General features: G+C 37.5%; 1 protein-coding gene across 10 annotated transcripts in view; it reads right to left on the bottom strand.

Annotated features, from left to right (window-relative positions):
• Positions 1 to 16,893, bottom strand: part of TMEM156 (transmembrane protein 156) — a 64,869-nt gene that overhangs the window by 29,724 nt on the left and 18,252 nt on the right. For 3 of the 10 annotated variants that reach the window (XM_063808718.1, XM_063808719.1, XM_063808717.1), the window contains 2 exons: positions 6,504 to 6,602; positions 1,429 to 1,614 (listed from right to left, as the gene is read on the bottom strand). In XM_063808718.1, coding sequence (XP_063664788.1) covers positions 1,429 to 1,614; positions 6,504 to 6,534 — 217 coding nt within the window. In that variant the 5' untranslated portion in view covers positions 6,535 to 6,602. Of the gene's footprint in view, positions 1 to 1,344; positions 1,615 to 6,503; positions 6,603 to 16,893 lie in introns of all 10 variants that reach the window. The other 7 variants (XM_063808713.1, XM_063808712.1, XM_063808714.1 and 4 more) reach the window with 3 other exon arrangements.

Here is a 16,893-nt window from a genome sequence, read left to right on the forward strand (position 1 = left end):
GGGTTGAAACATTACCTATTGGGTACAATGTTCACTATTTGGGTGATGGGCGAACTAGAAGCCCAAGCCTCACAATTATACAAAATATATTCATGTAACAAACTTGCACATGTACCCCCTGAATCTATAATGATAAAATATTTTTTAAAAGAAGAGATACATAAATGCCCAATAACTACATGAAAACAACAGAAAAACAAGGTAAATGCCAAGAAATTACGTTCCCTTTCTCAAAGAATGCCAAAAAAATAAATTCCAGTATCTAGTGATAAGGAGGCAACCTCTCTCACTGAATAAATATAAGTAATAAATTTGATGTTTGGGCTTGAGGCCATCAGCATATTTTATGATTGTAAAGGAATTATTTAATTTCTCAATGATCCATTTTTATTTGATTTAATTAAATAATATAGATTGGTCTCAGGATAACTGCAAGGTTCAGTTAGGCACTGCAGATAATAAGCAGTTATTCTTTATTTATTCAGTTGTTCATTCCACAAAAATTTACTGAGTGTCCACTAGGTATTATGTCAGGCATTGTGCACAAAGCTTGAAATTTAGTAGTAAGCAAAGACAAAGGCCCTGCCCTCAAGAAGCTTACTGGAGAGTGAGAGAAGTAAAAAGACTTCACATACAATGACTAAATGTTAAGCAGGAGTAGGTATAAATGCAAGGGCTCAATGATTCCTTAGAGAATCAAAGTTTGATTTTACTATAAGAAACTACAGATTCACTTAAAATTGTTTTTTAAAGATTTACTACTTTAGAAGAGAGTATATGCCAAATAATCCTCTACCCATCATGTGTATGTGAACTACAGTGGCATTTTGATGTATTTTAAGAATTCTTTGTTTTCAATAAGTCAAAGTAAACCAAAACCAAGTAACATCCCAAAGCCCAGCAAGTCACTCATCAAGAGCCACATCATTGAATGTTCCAATGCCACTGGATCTAAAAATGGAATATATTGGCCGGGCGCTGTGGCTCACACCTGTAATCCCAGCACTTTGGGAGGCCGAGGTGAGTGGATCACAAGGTCAGGAGTTCGAGACCAGCCTGGCCAAGATGGTGAAACCCTGTCTCTACTAAAAACAAAAAATTAGCCGGGTGTGGTGGCAGGCGCCTGTGGTCCCAGCTACTCAGGAGGCTGAGGCAGGAGAATTCCTTGAACCTGGGAGGCGGAGGTTGCAGTGAGCTGAGATTGCACCACTGCACTCTAGCCTGGGCGACAGAGCGAGACTCCATCTCAAAAAAAAAAAAAGAATATATTATTGATACATTTTTAACAGAATAAATTAATTTATACCTGATACCATTTTATTCTCACCTTCACTTTGTGTTTACCTTTTGATGTTTGTTCCTGAGAAATAAAATCCATGTTTCCTTTAGACTCACAAACCAAACACGAGGAGCACATTTTAAATTCACCTGTGATGTCTTGGCAAGTCCTGGTGAAGTTACGAAAATTGGAGGGATTTAGAAAGAGTCTCATGATAATCTGAGTTTCCCTTACTGGTTGCAGAAAAGTCACAAAAGAAAAATTTAAGGAGGAGAGTGAATAGGTAAAATTAGATTGCAAACACACTTCCAGACATGATAGCTCCAATGTTCTTTCTGTAAAGAAAAAAGAAAAACACTTTCTTTACTGTAAAGTTTTGAGTTTTTGGCATTCAAATAAATACACAGTATGCTCCCAATTTTTCTTAGGTGGATTCAGTACATTTCAGCTTATCAGAGACAAGACTGTTTTTTAAACTTGAATTAACAATAACTATTCCATTTAAATATTTCTATTTCATTATTTTTATTTATTTATTTACTTTTTTTGAGACTGGATCTTGCTCTGTCGCCCAGGCTAGAGTGCAGTGGTGTAATCATAGCTCACTGCAGCCTTGGCCTCCCAGGCTCAGGCAATTCTCCCAACTCAGCCTCCAGAGTAGCTGTGACTGCAGGGGCATGCCACCATGCCCAGCCAATTTTTAAAAAATTATTTGTAGAGACAGGGAGCCATGGTGCCCAGCAACATTTCTCTTTTAAACCTGTGAGCATTCCCTATTAACTTTCAGAGAACAGGTGTCTTTATAAAGAAGTGCTTGGAATCTCAGCATTTTAACCATTCTCTATTCTGGGGAATTTTTTATGGACAAACCTTAAATTCTTCTGAATCCATCTGTTCCAAAATAAAGACTCAAGTCAATTGCACGGAGTTGAACAGGGTATGAAAACTTTGAACAGTATCTCTGTATCAGTTTCCTAGGGCTGCTGTAACAAATTTCCACAACCTTGGTAATTTAAAACAAGAAAAATTCATTCTCTCACAGTTTTGGAGGCCAGAAGTCCAACATCGTTTCAGTAGTCAGAAGTTGAGAGGTCTACATGATTGTACCACCTCTGGAGGTTCTAGGGAAGAATCTGTTCCTTGGCCCCCTGGTGGCTGCTGGCATTCCTCGGCTTGTGGCCACATCACTCTAATCTCTGTCTCCATAGTCATATTGCTTTCTCCTCTGTGTCTCTGTTTCTACTCTTCTGTCGTGTGAAATCACCCTCTGCCTCTCTTGTATAAAGACATTTGTGTGGGATTTAGGGCCGAAAAGGCTAATCCAGAATAATCTTCACATCTCAAGACCTTCAACTTAGTCACATCTGTAAAGACCCTTTTTCCTTATAAGGTAACACTGACAGGTTTCCAGAATTAGCACCAGATATCTTTAGACAGCCATTATTCAGCCTACCACAACTTCTAAAGATGAAATTTAACAAGATGACAGCCTAATTTTTACTTTTGTCTGAAGACAAACATCAGATATGGAAATTATGGTATAATAGAAATAATACTGAGTTCAGAAACAAAAGACAAACACTCTAGGCTGGGTGTGGTGGCTCACACCTGTAATCCCAGTCCTTTTGGAGGCAGAGGTGGGCAGATTGCTTGAGCTCAGGAGTTTGAGATCAGCCTGGACAACATGACCACCCCATCTCTACAAAAAGTACAAAAATTAGCCAGGCAGGGTGGTGCACTCCTGTAGTCCTTACTACTCAGGAGGCTGAGGTAGAAGGATCACTTAAGCCTGGGAGGTTGAAGCTGCAGTGAGCCATGATCACACCACTGCACTTCAGCTTGGGCAACAAAGGGAGACCATGTCTCAAAAGGAGAAAAAAGATTCCAGTGCTATATCTGTCATTAGTCAAGATACTTAGACAATTTACTTAATCTCCACGAGTCTAATTTTCTTACTAGCAAAATAGAGATAAGCCTGCTAATCTCATGGGGTTATAGTAACATCAAATTGTATAGTACATATGAAAACACTTTTGAAATTTGTACAAATATATGTCATTTAAAATGCAAATCCAGGCCAGGCGCAGTGGCTCATGCCTGTAATCCCAGCACTTTGGGAGGCCGAAGCAGTTGGATCACTTGAGGTCAGGAGTTCGAGACAGCCTGGCCAACATAGTGAAACCTCATCTCTACTAAAAATACAAAACTTAGTCAGCCATGGTGGTGGGCACCCGTAGTCCCAGCTACTCAGGAGGCCGAGGCAGGAGAATTGCTTGAACCTGGGAGGTGGAGGTTGCAGTGAGCCAAGATCGCACCACTGCACTCCAGACTGGGCAACAGAGTGAGACTCCATCTCAAATAAATTAATTAATTTAATTTAATTAAATGCAAACCTATATTCCAAAGTAAAAATTTTAAATTCATCTTTCCTTTAGGACAGAATTATCTATGATTTAATTCATAAAAATAATCAAAGTTTACTGTGTAAAAATTGGGAATTCCTATTTAGCAGTAATGATCAACTAAGGAATAGGCAACCTATCTTTCAGAAATTCCCAGTCTGATAGTCTTTTGTTAGCATAAGAAAACAACTGACCACTTCGGGAGGCTGAGGTGGGCGGATCACGAGGTCAGGAGATGGAGACCATCCTGGCTAACACAGTGAAACTCCATCTCTACTAAAAATACAAAAAGAAAAAGAAAAAATTAGCTGGGCATGGTGGCGGGCACCTGTAGTCCCAGCTACTCAGGAGGCTGAGGCAGGAGAATGGCATGAACCCAGGAGGCAGATCTTGCACTGAACCAAGATCATGCCACTGCACTCCAGCCTGGGTGACAGAATGAGACTCCATCTAAAAAAAAAAAAGAAAAAGAAAAAAAAGAAAGAAAACAACTGACATGGTTAATTCCACCTTTATGTAGCATCTTCACCATTTCTCGTATAATCATTTGGGGCAAAATATATTTTTAAGATTTCTAAATAATATGGAGCACAATGAAAGAATTACTTCTTTTTTTTTTTTTTAATAATTACCCCTACTCTCAAGTCAATCCTAAGCCAAAAGAACAAAGCTGGAGGCATCACACTACCTGACTTCAAACTATACTACGAGGCTACAGTAACCAAAACAGCATGGTACTGGTACCAAAACAGAGATATAGATCAATGGAACAGAACAGAGCCCTCAGAAATAATGCCGCATATCTACAACTATCTGATCTTTGACAAACCTGAGAAAAACAAGCAATGGGGAAAGGATTCCCTATTTAATAAATGGTGCTGGGAAAACTAGCTAGCATATGGAGAAAGCTGAAACTGGATCCCTTCCTTACACCTTATACAAAAATCAATTCAAGATGGATTAAAGACTTAAACGTTAGACCTAAAACCATAAAAACCCTAGAAGAAAACCTAGGCTTTACCATTCAGGAAATAGGCATGGGCAAGGACTTCATGTCTAAAACACCAAAAGCAATGGCAACAAAAGCCAAAATTGACAAATGGGATCTAATTTAACTAAAGAGCTTCTGCACAGCAAAAGAAACTACCATCAGAGTGAACAGGCAACCTACAACATGGGAGAAAATTTTCGCAACCTAGTCATCTGACAAAGGGCTAATATCCAGAATCTACAATGAACTCAGACAAATTTACAAGAAAAAAACAAACAACCCCATCAAAAAGTGGGCGAAGGACATGAACAGACACTTCTCAAAAGAAGACATTTATGCAGCCAAAAAACACATGAAAAAATGCTCACCATCACTGGCCATCAGAGAAATGCAAATCAAAACCACAGTGAGATACCATCTCACACCAGTTAGAATGGCAATCATTAAAAAGTCAGGAAACAACAGGTGCTGGAGAGGATGTGGAGAAATAGGAACACTTTTACACTGTTGGTGGGACTGTAAACTAGTTCAACCATTGTGGAAGTCAGTGCAGCGATTCCTCAGGGATCTAGAACTAGAAATACCATTTGACCCAGCCATCCCATTACTGAGTATATACCCAAAGGACTATAAATCATGCTGCTATAAAGACACATGCACACGTATGTTTATTGCGGCATTATTCACAATAGCAAAGACTTGGAACCAACCCAAATGTCCAACAATGATAGACTGGATTAAGAAAATGTGGCACATATATGCCATGGAATACTATGCAGCCATAAAAAATGATGAGTTCATGTCCTTTGTAGGGACATGGATGAAATTGGAAATCATCATTCTCAGTAAACTATTGCAAGAACAAAAAACCAAACACCGCATATTCTCCCTCATAGGTGGGAATTGAACAATGAGAACACATGGACACAGGAAGGGGAACATCACACTCTGGGGCCTGTTGTGGGGGGGTGGATGGGGGAGGGATAGCATTGGGAGATATACCTAATGCTAGATGATGAGTTAGTGGGTGCAGTGCACCATCATGGAACATGTATACATATGTAACTAACCTGCACATTGTGCACATGTACCCTAAAACTTAAAGTATAATAATAAAAAAATTAAAAAAATAAAATAAAATAATTACCCCTACTCATATACCTTGCTTCAAACTTGAAAAAAATCAAGCTCATGATTGATATTAAAGCATTTTTAAAATGTGTATAATTTGTATTTTGATAGCAATTCCATAAGTGTTTAATTACTGGTGATTTTTGTTTTTATTTAATAAATTAAGAGCTCATTTACTAGCCTTCTATATTTGAAATTTCTTCTGTAATAATTCACATTTAATTTCCAGCCATACAAAATTTACTCAAATACACAATTTCATTATGTCTTAATATATTTATTTATTTTATTTTATTCTAAGATGGAGTTTTGCTCTTGTTGCCTAGGCTGGAGTGCAATGGCGTGATCTCGGCTCACTGCAACCTCTTCCTCCTGGGTTCAAGTGATTTTCCTGCCTCACCCTCCTGAATAGCTAGGATTACAGGCATGCACCACCACGCCCGGCTGATTTTGTACTTTTAGTGGAGACGGGGTTTCTTCATGTTTGTCAGGCTGGTCTTGAACTCCCGACCTCAGGTGATCCGCCCACCTCGGCCTCCCAAAGTGCTGGGATCTTAATATATTTATAATCAAAGTTGTAATCAGATTGTAACTATAATAAAAAAAATTGCCTTCACTAATAATGCCCCAGGAAGGATATGGAGATGCACCATCTGATGGAACTCCATAATCTGCATCTTTTTTAATATCACTAAAATACCTGAAAAACTGATTTCTTGCCATCTTTCCATTTTCCTCACTGGCACTTTTCATTTTATGAAACTTTCAACTTCTTCAATTTATATTGCTATGATATGACCTAAAAGAGAGATAGAGAAATGTTTACTATCAATATTGTAGTCTTGTTATTCAATAAGTGACCAACTGAGCTTTCTAGAATTGATGACAGATCCTTTATATTCAGCTATGGGGTAATTTCGTGATGATTTTTAAACCTCAGCTTTAAATAATTCAATTGGAAAAGAAATAAATAGAAGACACATCCTTCCCCAGTATAATTTTAAGAAATAAATAAATTCTACTCAATCATTTTTGCTATCAGGTGGACTATATTCTCATCTCCATAAGCAAGGATTTATGAATTTAACTGCTGCCATTAATACTGCTGAGAGTCAACATCTAAATGTTCACTCTCAGAGATGGAAATGCATTCCAGAATTACTCCAGTACTAAGACTGCAACCTCTCAGAGGAAGTACATAGAATACTAAGCAGAATTGGGAAAATACATGGCACTATAGGACAAATGCTCAAGTCAAATATTTTCTCTTTTTAAAGAAAAGCAACAGTAAGATTAAAGAAACATCAACTACCTTTCTTTTTAAACTTTTATTATAAAAATATATTATACACACATATATAAAATGTATTGTGCCAGTTAAATAATAATAACTAAGACCCATGTACCTATCACCCAGATTAAGAAACAGAATATTACCAATGCATTTGAAGCACCCCTATCTCTTCTCACCCCTACACTATAGCATAGTTTAGAAATATATACATATATATGGAATATACCGTATGTATTCTGTGATTTGCTTTTACTTTGCTTAACATGTTTTAGTCATGTTGATACATAGAGCTGTAGTTAATTATATACGGTATTTTTATGAATGAATATAGTATAATTTATTTATTCATTCTTCTGACAGTGAACATTTGTGTTGTTCCATTTTTTGCTGTTATGAATAATGTTGCTGTGAACTGAAACTCTCATACATTGCTGGTAGGAATGTAAAATAGTATAATCATTCTGGAAAACAGATTTTCTTATGAGTTAAACATATACTTACCATATGACCCAAAAATTCCACTCCTAGAAATTTACACAAGAGAAATAAAAACATATGTCCACACGAAGACCTGTACGTGAATTTTTATAGCAGCTTTCTTACTTATAATAGCCAAGAACTGGAAACAATTCAAATGTCTAAAAACTAATGAATATATAAACAACTCTTGCTATATTCATGTGATGGGATACCACTCAGCCACAAAAAGGAACAAACTACAAGCAACAGCGTGGATGAATCTCAAAGGCATTATAAGGATGACAAAATCAAGTGACTATATATTGTATGATTCCACTTATATGACATTCAAGAAAATGGAAAACTGCATTGGCAGTAGGAGAAGGGCTCTTCTGTAATGGAGCTTTGTAATGTACGATTCGGCTTTGTGTCTTTACCTAAATCTCATCTTGAATTATAATCCCCAGATGTTGAGGGAGGGACCTGGTGGGAGATGACTGGATCATGGGGTAGTTTCCCCCAGGCTATTCTTGGGATAGTGAGTGAGTTCTCACAAGATCTGATGGTTTTATAAGAGCCTCTTCCCTCTTTGCTCTCCCTTCTGTCTCCTGCTGCCTTGTGAAGAGCTACCTTCTTCCCCTTCACCTTCCACCATGACTGTAAGTTTCCTGAGGCCTCCCCAGCCATGCAGAACTGGGAGTCAATTAAACTTCTTTCCTTTATAAATTACCCAGTCTCGGATAGTATCTTTATAGCAGTGTGAAAACAGACTAATACAAGCAAGAAGAAACTTTTAGGAGTGATAGAAAGTGTTATATCCTAATTGTGGTGGTAGGTACACTGGTGTGTACATTTGTCAAAACTCATCAAACTATACACTTAAAATAGGAGCATTTTGCTGTACGTAAATTATATGTCTGTGAAGTTGATGTTAAAATAATGCTACTCTGAAAATTGATGAACATGTCTTTAGTGTACACTAAGGGTTTAATTACTGGGTATTTAGTGTTTCTTCAGTTTTACTAGAAATGCCATATCATTATACAAAAATGGTTTGTATCAATTTATATTCCCACCCGCAGTGTATAAAAATTCTTTTTCTTTTTTGAGTCAGACTCTCACTCTGTTGCCAGGCTGGAGTGCAGTGGTACGATCTCGGCTCACTGCAACCTCCGCCTCCCGGGTTCAAGCGATTCTCCTGCCTCAGCCTCCTGAGTAGCTGGGATTACAGGCATCTGCCGCCATGCCTGGCTAATTTTTGTATTTTTAATAGAGATGAAGTTTCACAATATTGGCCAGGCTGGTCTCAAACTCCTGACCCCAAGTTATCTGCCCACCTTGACCTCCAAAAGTGCTGGGATTACAGGCATGAACCACTGCCTGGCAGTTCTTTCTTTTTGACACACATTCTGACCAGTGCTTTTCAGATTTTGCCAATTTGGTGAGTGTTAAATAGAATCTCATCATGGTTTTAATGTATATTTTCCTAATTTTCTCCATTTTTCTAAGTTTTGATTTTTTGTTAGCTTGTCTTTTATTTAATTAATGTTTAGAAGTTATTTACGTTTTCTGCTTAAAATTTCAATGAATTCTCTACATTTTTTATCAGGATATCTTCTCACAGTACCTTATCTATTTATTTTTTTTGATCTTTCAGTTAAAGGGAGCTCTTAATGTAGTGAATTTATCAACCACTTTCTTTCTAATTTGAGCTTTGTGTCTGAAGTCCTTCCTTAAGGTTAAAAAGATCTTTACCTATATTTTCTTCTAAAAGTTGTTTTTAAAGTTTTGCCTTTCACATTTCATTTCTTAATATACGGAATGCCTGGGCACAGTGGCTCATGCCTGTAATCCCAGCCCTTTGGGAGGCCAAGGTGGGTGGGTCACTTGAGTCCAGGAGCTTGAAACCAGCCTGGCCGACATGGCAAAACCCCATCTCTACAAAAAATACAAAATAATAATAATAATAATAATTAGCCAGGCGTGGTAGTGCGTGTCTGTGGTCCCAGCTACTACAGAGGGTGAAGTAGGAGGGTTGCTTGAGCCCAGGAGGTTGAGGCTGTGGTGAGCCATGATCATACCACTGCAGTCTAGACTGGGTGACAGAGCAAGAACCTGTCTAAAACAAACAAACAAAAAAACATGGAATTGTATACAGTACGATGTGTGGAACTAAATTTGTTTTTTCTTTATGTATAACCAATTACACTAGCATTTATTGAGTAGTCTATCTTTTCTTATCTGTAATGACACCTCTGTCATATAAAGTTTCCAGGTACATATAAGCGTGTTTCTGGGTTCTCAATTTTGTTCCTTTAGTCCATTTTTCCATCTTTGCAAAGATATCATGCTGGCAAACTACTTTTCCTGTATACAAGCTCTTATATCTGAGAGGAAAAAGTCCCGTCGCCTTGTTATTTTTCTTCAGAAGTATCTTAGCGATCCTTCGCTCATTTCAATAAATTTTAAAATCAGCTTGTTAAGTGGTGAAGTACCCAGTGGTACTTTTGACTTGATTCTAGAAATCAGTTGGAGAAGAAAGATATGAAACTGAATCCCTCCTATCATTCATTTCTTCCTTTCTTTTTATTTATGTATTTATTTATTTATTTATCTATTTTTTATTTTTTTATTTTTATGTTTTGAAACAGTCTTGCTCTGTCACCAGGCTGGAGTGCAGTGATCTTGGCTAACTGCATAACTGCAACTTCTGCCTCCTGAGTTTAAACGATTTTCCTGCCTCCGCCTCCCAAGTAGCTGGGACTACAGGCGCGTGCCACCACACCCAGCTCATTTTTTTGGTATTTTTTAGTAGAGATCGGGTTTCACCATGTTGGCCAGGATGGTCTCAATCTCCTGACCTTGTGATCTGCCTGCCTCGGCCTCCCAAAGTGCTGAGATTACAGGCATGAGCCACTGCACCCAGCCCTTTCTGTCTATTTATGTAGAGTTCTTTGGTTTCTTTGATATCTTTCAATAAGTTTTCTAAATTTTCTCCATTATGATCTTATATATTATTAGATTAATAATTAGTTAGATTTCCTCCTAGGTGCCTTGCTTTTTGTTGCTATTGTCAATAGCATCTTTTAGGAAATATGTTTTCTGTCTGTTGGTAGTATATGGAAATACAATTGACCTTTAAATATCAATCTTATTTTTTGCCATTTTATTAAACTTTTTTATTAACTTTAATTTTTATAGCTTTTGGGCTTTCTATGCAAATATGCATATTGACTGCAAATAATTATAACTTTATTTCTTACTTTCCAATCTTCATACTTTTTATTTCTTATACTTGTCTTACTGCAATGTCAAGGATGTCCAGTACCATGTTGAATAGAAATTATGAGAGTGGGCATTCTTGCTTGCTCCTGATTTTAAGAACACTTACAATGTATCATCATTGATAATATTTCTTATAATTATTTTAGATGCCCTTTATCAATTTAAGCAAATTCTCTTTTAGTCCTAGTTTGCTGGGAATTTTTAATTATAAGGGCTATTGAATATAATTGAATGCTCTTTCAACAATTATTAAGATGATTATATAGTATTTCTTCTTTGATCTGTTAATGTAGTGGATTACATTATTAGATTTTTCTAATGCTAACTTAATCTTGCACTCCAGTAATAAATCTAATTTGATCATTCTTCTACATTGCTGCTTGTGTATTCTTAATGTTTTGTTTCAAAGTTCTATGTCTATATTTATAACTGAGATTGGCTTGTAAATTTTTCTTTTTGTCTCATTTTTGTTGAGTATGAGTAACGAGGTATACTAGCCTTAAAAAATAAGTTGAATACCAAGAGGCACCCTTAAAACCAGACAAATACATGGAAACTGAACAACTTACTCCTGAATGAAATCAAAAAATTCTTTGAAACAAATGAAAATAGAGAAACAATCTACTACAACATCTAGGTTACAACAAAAGCAGTGTTAAAAGAAAAGTTTATAGTGCCAATTCCTATATCAAGAAGATAAATCTTAAATTAACAACCTAAGCATACACCTAGAGGAACTAAAACATAAGAACAAATTAAACCCAAAGCTATCAGAAACAAAGAAATAACTAAAATCAGTGTAGATGAAATGAAATTGAGGCCCCAAAAAACCATACAGAGGTTCAATGAAACAAAAGTTGTTTTTTCAAAGGATAAACAAGATTAATAAACTGCTACCTAGATTAAAAAAGAAAAAGAGAAGAGCTAAATAACCATGATCAGAAATGACAAAGGTAACATTACAACTGATCACACAGAAATACAAAAGACCCTCAGAGACTACTATCTCTGCATACAAACCAGAAAATCTAGAGGAAAATGGATAAATTTCTGGAAACACACAACCTCCCAAGACTGAACCAGGAAGGAACAGAAATTTCAAACAGACCAATAATGAATAAGGAAATTGAATCAGTAATAAAAAACCTACCAGCCCAGAACAGCCCTGGACCAAATTAATTCACAGCCAATTTCTACCAGACATAAAAGAAAGAGCTGCTACCAATCCTACTGAAATTATTCCAAAAAATTGAGGAGAAAGGATTCTTCCCTAATTTATTCTATGAAACCAGTATCATCCTGACACCAAGATCTAGCAAAGACACAACAAAAAAAGAAAACTATAGGCTAATTTCCTTGATGAACATAGATGCAAAAATTCTCAGCAAAATATTAGCAAACCAAATCCAACAGCATATCAAACAATTAATTCACCACAATCAAGTGGGCTTTATTCCTGGGATGCAAGGATATTTCAACATATGCAACTCAATACATGTGATTCACCACATAAACAGAAATAAAAACAAAAACCGTATGATCATCTCAATAGACGCAGAAAAAGCATTCAATAAAATCCAACATTTTTTCATGATAAAAGCCCTCAACAAACTAGACATTGAAGGAACACACCTCAAAATAATAAGAGCCATCTATGGCAAGCTTACAGCCAATATTGTACCGACCAGGCAAAAGTTGGAAGTGCTCTTCCTAAGAATGAGAACAAGACAAAGATGTCAACTGTCACCATTCTTATTCAACAAAGTACTGGAAGTCCTAGCCAGGGCAATCAAGCAAGAGAGAAATAAAAGGAATCCAAATAGGAAAAGAGAAGTCAAGTTATCTCTCTTCATTGATGATATGATTATATACCTAGAAAACCCTAAAAATTCCGTGAAAAGACTCCTAGATCTAATGACTTGAGCAAAGTCTCAGGATACAAAATCAATGTACAAAAATCAGTAGCATTTCTATACACCAATAACATTCAAGCTGAGAATCAAATGAAGAATGCAATCCCATTTAAAATAACCACAAAAAAACATGAAATAAAACACCTAGGAATACATCTAACCAAGGAGATGAAAGATCTCTGCAAGGAGAACTACAAAACACTGCTGAAAGAAATCATAGATAACACAAACAAATAAAAAAAGCACTTCACGCTCATGGATCAGAATAATCAGTATCATTAAAGCATCCATACTGCCCAAAGCAATCTACAGATTCAACGCTATTCTTACCAAATTACCAATGTCACTTTTCAGAATTAGAGAAAACTATTCTAAAATTCATATGAACCACCCACCCACCACATACACAAAATAGCCCAAATAGCAAAAGCAATCCTAAGCAAAAAGAACAAAGCCAGAGGCATCACATCTTCCAACTTCAAACTATACTACAAGGCTAGAGTAATAAAAACAGCATGGTAATGGTACAAAAACATTAATAGACACATAGACTAATGCAACAGAATAGAGACCCCTGAAATAAAGCTGCACACCTACAACCAACTGATCTTTGATGAAGCTGACAAAAATAAACACTGGGGAAAGGATACTCTATTCAATAAATGCTGCGGAGAAAACTGGCTAACCATAGGCAAAGAATGAAACTGCACCCCTTTCACTATATACAAAAATTAACTAAAGGTAGATTAAAGATCTAAATGTAAGACCTCAAACTATAAAAATCCTAAAGAAAACCTAGGAAATACTTTTCTAGACATGAACTTAGGCAAAGAAATTATGAATAAGTCCTCAAAAGCAAATGCAACACAAACAAAAATTGACAATTGGAACATTATTAAACTAAAGGGTTTCTTCACTGCAAAATAAACTATCAACAGAGTAAAGAAACAACCTACAAAATGGAAGAAAATATTTGTAAACTATGGATCTTACTAAGGGCTAATATACAAAATCTATAAGGAACTGAAACAAACCAACAAGAAAAAAACCAACCCCATTAAAAAGTGGGCAAAGTACATGAACAGACACTTCTCAAGACATCCAAGCAGCCAACAAATATATTAAAAAATGCTCAACATCACTAATTATTACAGAGATATAAATCAAAACCACAATGTGATACCATTTCACACTAGTCAGAATGACTATTATTTAAAAAATCACAGACATTCACAAGGTTGCAAAGAAAAGGAAGTTTATATGCTGTTAGTGGAAATACAAATTAGTTCAGGCCCTGTGGAAAGCAGTTTGGAGATTTCTGAAAGAACTGAAAATAGAATTATCATTTGACCGAGTAATCTTATTATTGGGAATATATCTAAAAGAAGATAAATCATTCTACCAAAAAGACACCTGCACTCATACGTTTATCACAGCACTATTCACAGTAGCAAAGACATGGAATCAATCCATCAGTGGTGGCTCATGCCTGTAATCCCAGCACTTTGGGAAGCCAAGGCAGGTGAATCACGAGGTCAGGAGTTCAAGACCAGTCTGGCCAAGATGGTGAAACCCCATCTCTACTAAAAATACAAAAATTAGCCAGGCATGGTGGCATGCACCTGTAATCCCAGCTACCCGGGAGGCTGAGGCAGAGAATTGCTTAAACCCGGGAGGCGGAGGTTGCAGTGAGCCGACATCACACAATTGCACTCCAGCCTGGACAACAGAGTGAGACTCCATCTCAAAAATAATAATAATAATAATAAAAGAAAATATGGTACGTATACACCATGGAATACTATTCAGCCATAAAAAAGATTGAAATCAAGTCCTTTGCAGCAACATGGTTGCAGCTGAAGGCCATTATCCCAAGCAAATTAATGCAGAAACAGAAAAACAAATACCACATGTTCGCATTTATAAGTGGTAGCTAAACATTGGGTACACACAGACACAAAGACGGGCTCAACAGACACTGGGTATTCCCAAAGTGGGAAGGGAGGGAAGGAAGCAAGGGCTTAGAAACTACCTATTGGGTAATATGTTCACCACTTGGGCAATGGGATCATTAGAAGCCCAAACCTCAGCATCACATAATATATCCATGTAACAAACCTGCACATGTACCCTCTGAATCTAAAATTTAAAAATGATATAGTACTTAAAAATATATTAATGAAATACATTACATCAGTGGGTCTAAAAGAATATGAACTACATCTAGATGCTTCAAAATCACGTAATAAATATCACATTTATTTGCAAATTACTATATTCTCTTTGTAAAAGAGAAATATTCTTACATTATAAAGTCTATCTGTCTCAGACCAAATTATCAATATATTATAGCACTAAGGATACTGATGTAAATATATTTTAGTGATAAACACTATAAATATTTATGTCAAAGTTATGAAAAAGCAAGAAATTTTCCCTATAAATATTTGCCAGGAAAATCTGCCAACGCAATTAGGAGAAAACATTGATTAGAAATAGGTGGAGAAGGCCGGGTGCGGCGGCTCACACCTGTAATCCCAGCACTTTGGGAGGTCAAGGCAGGCGGATCACCTGAGGTCAGGAGTTCGAGACCAGCCTAGCCAACATGGCAAAACCTGGTCTCTAGTAAAAATACAAAAATAGACCGGGCATGGTGGCTCACGCCTGCAATCCCAGCACTTGGGAGGCTGAGGCGGGCAGATCACTTGAGGTCAGGAGTTTGAGACCAGCCTGGCTGACATGGTGAAACTCCATCTCTGCTAAAAATACAAAAATTAGCCTGCCGTGGGGCAGGTGCCTGTAATCCCAGCTACTCGGGAGGCTGAGGCAGGAGAACGGCTTGAACCTGGGAGGTGGAGGTTGCAGTGAGCCAAGATTGCGCCACTGCACTCCAGCCTGGGTGACAGAGCAAGACTCTGTCTCAAAGAAAAAAAAAAAACCAAACAAACAAAACTAGCCAGGCATGGTGGTGGGTGCCTGTAATCTCAGCTACTTGGGAGGCTGAGTCAGGAAGAATTGCTTGAACCAGGGAGGCAGACGTTGCAGTGAGCTGAGATCACGCCACTGCACTCCAGCCTGGGCAACAGATTGAGACTGTGTCTCAGAAAAAAAAAAGGAAAGAAAAAAAGAAAGAAGTGAAGGAAACAATGCTTGGAAGTGTTGGAAAAGAGTAGTACGAGGCTGGACATGGTGGCTTACGCCTGTAATCCTAGCACTGTGGGAGGCTACTGTGGGTGGGTCTCTTGAACTCAGGAGTTCGCGACCAGTCTGGGTAATAAAGTGAGACCTCGTCTCTACAAAAAAATATAAAAATCAGCCGGGCATGGTGGCACATGCCTGTAGTCCCAGCTACTCGGGAAACTGAGGTGGGAGGATGGTTTGAGCCTGCGAGGCAGAGGTTGCAGTGAGCAGAGATCTTACCACTGCACTCGGCACTCCAGCCTAGGCGACAGAGCCAGAACCTGTCTCAAAAAAAAAAAGAAAGAAAGAAAGAAAAAGAAAACAAAGGAAAAAAAGAGTAGTATGACATAATTGGTTTATTTATTTATTTATTTATTTATTGAGACGGAGTCTTGCTCTGTCGCTAGGCTGGAGTGCAGTGGCACGATCTCGGCTCACTGCAACCTCTGCCTCCTGGATTCAAGCGATTTCCCCTGCCTCAGCCTCCCGAGTAGCTGGGACTACAGGCACCCCAGCTACTCGGGAGGGAGCTACAGGCACCCCAGCACCCCACCACGCCCAACTAATTTTTTGTATTTTAATAGAGACGGGGGTTTCACCATGTTGGCCAGGATGGTCTCAATCTCCTGACCTCATGATCCACCCGCCTCGGCCTCCCAAAGTGCCGGGATTACAGTCGTGAGCCATCGCGCCCGGCCAATTGTTATAATTATTTACAGACAAAAATATGTATTTAAAAAAGCTAAAACAGTCAACTGAAAAATGGTAAAAATTAAGAGGATATATCTGTAATGTAGATATACCTATACATTTCACTATGTAAGATCATTCATCCAAAGGTTTAAATACTGTCAAATACCTATATTTTATAATTGTAGTGTAATGTAAATATATAGGCCATGGTCTGCAACTTAGTTTCTATAAGGGGTCATTTAGTAAATGTTTTAGCCTTTGTGGGT

This window comes from Pan troglodytes, chromosome 3 (genome assembly GCF_028858775.2).
Source record: "Pan troglodytes isolate AG18354 chromosome 3, NHGRI_mPanTro3-v2.0_pri, whole genome shotgun sequence".
NCBI lineage: Eukaryota > Metazoa > Chordata > Mammalia > Primates > Hominidae > Pan > Pan troglodytes.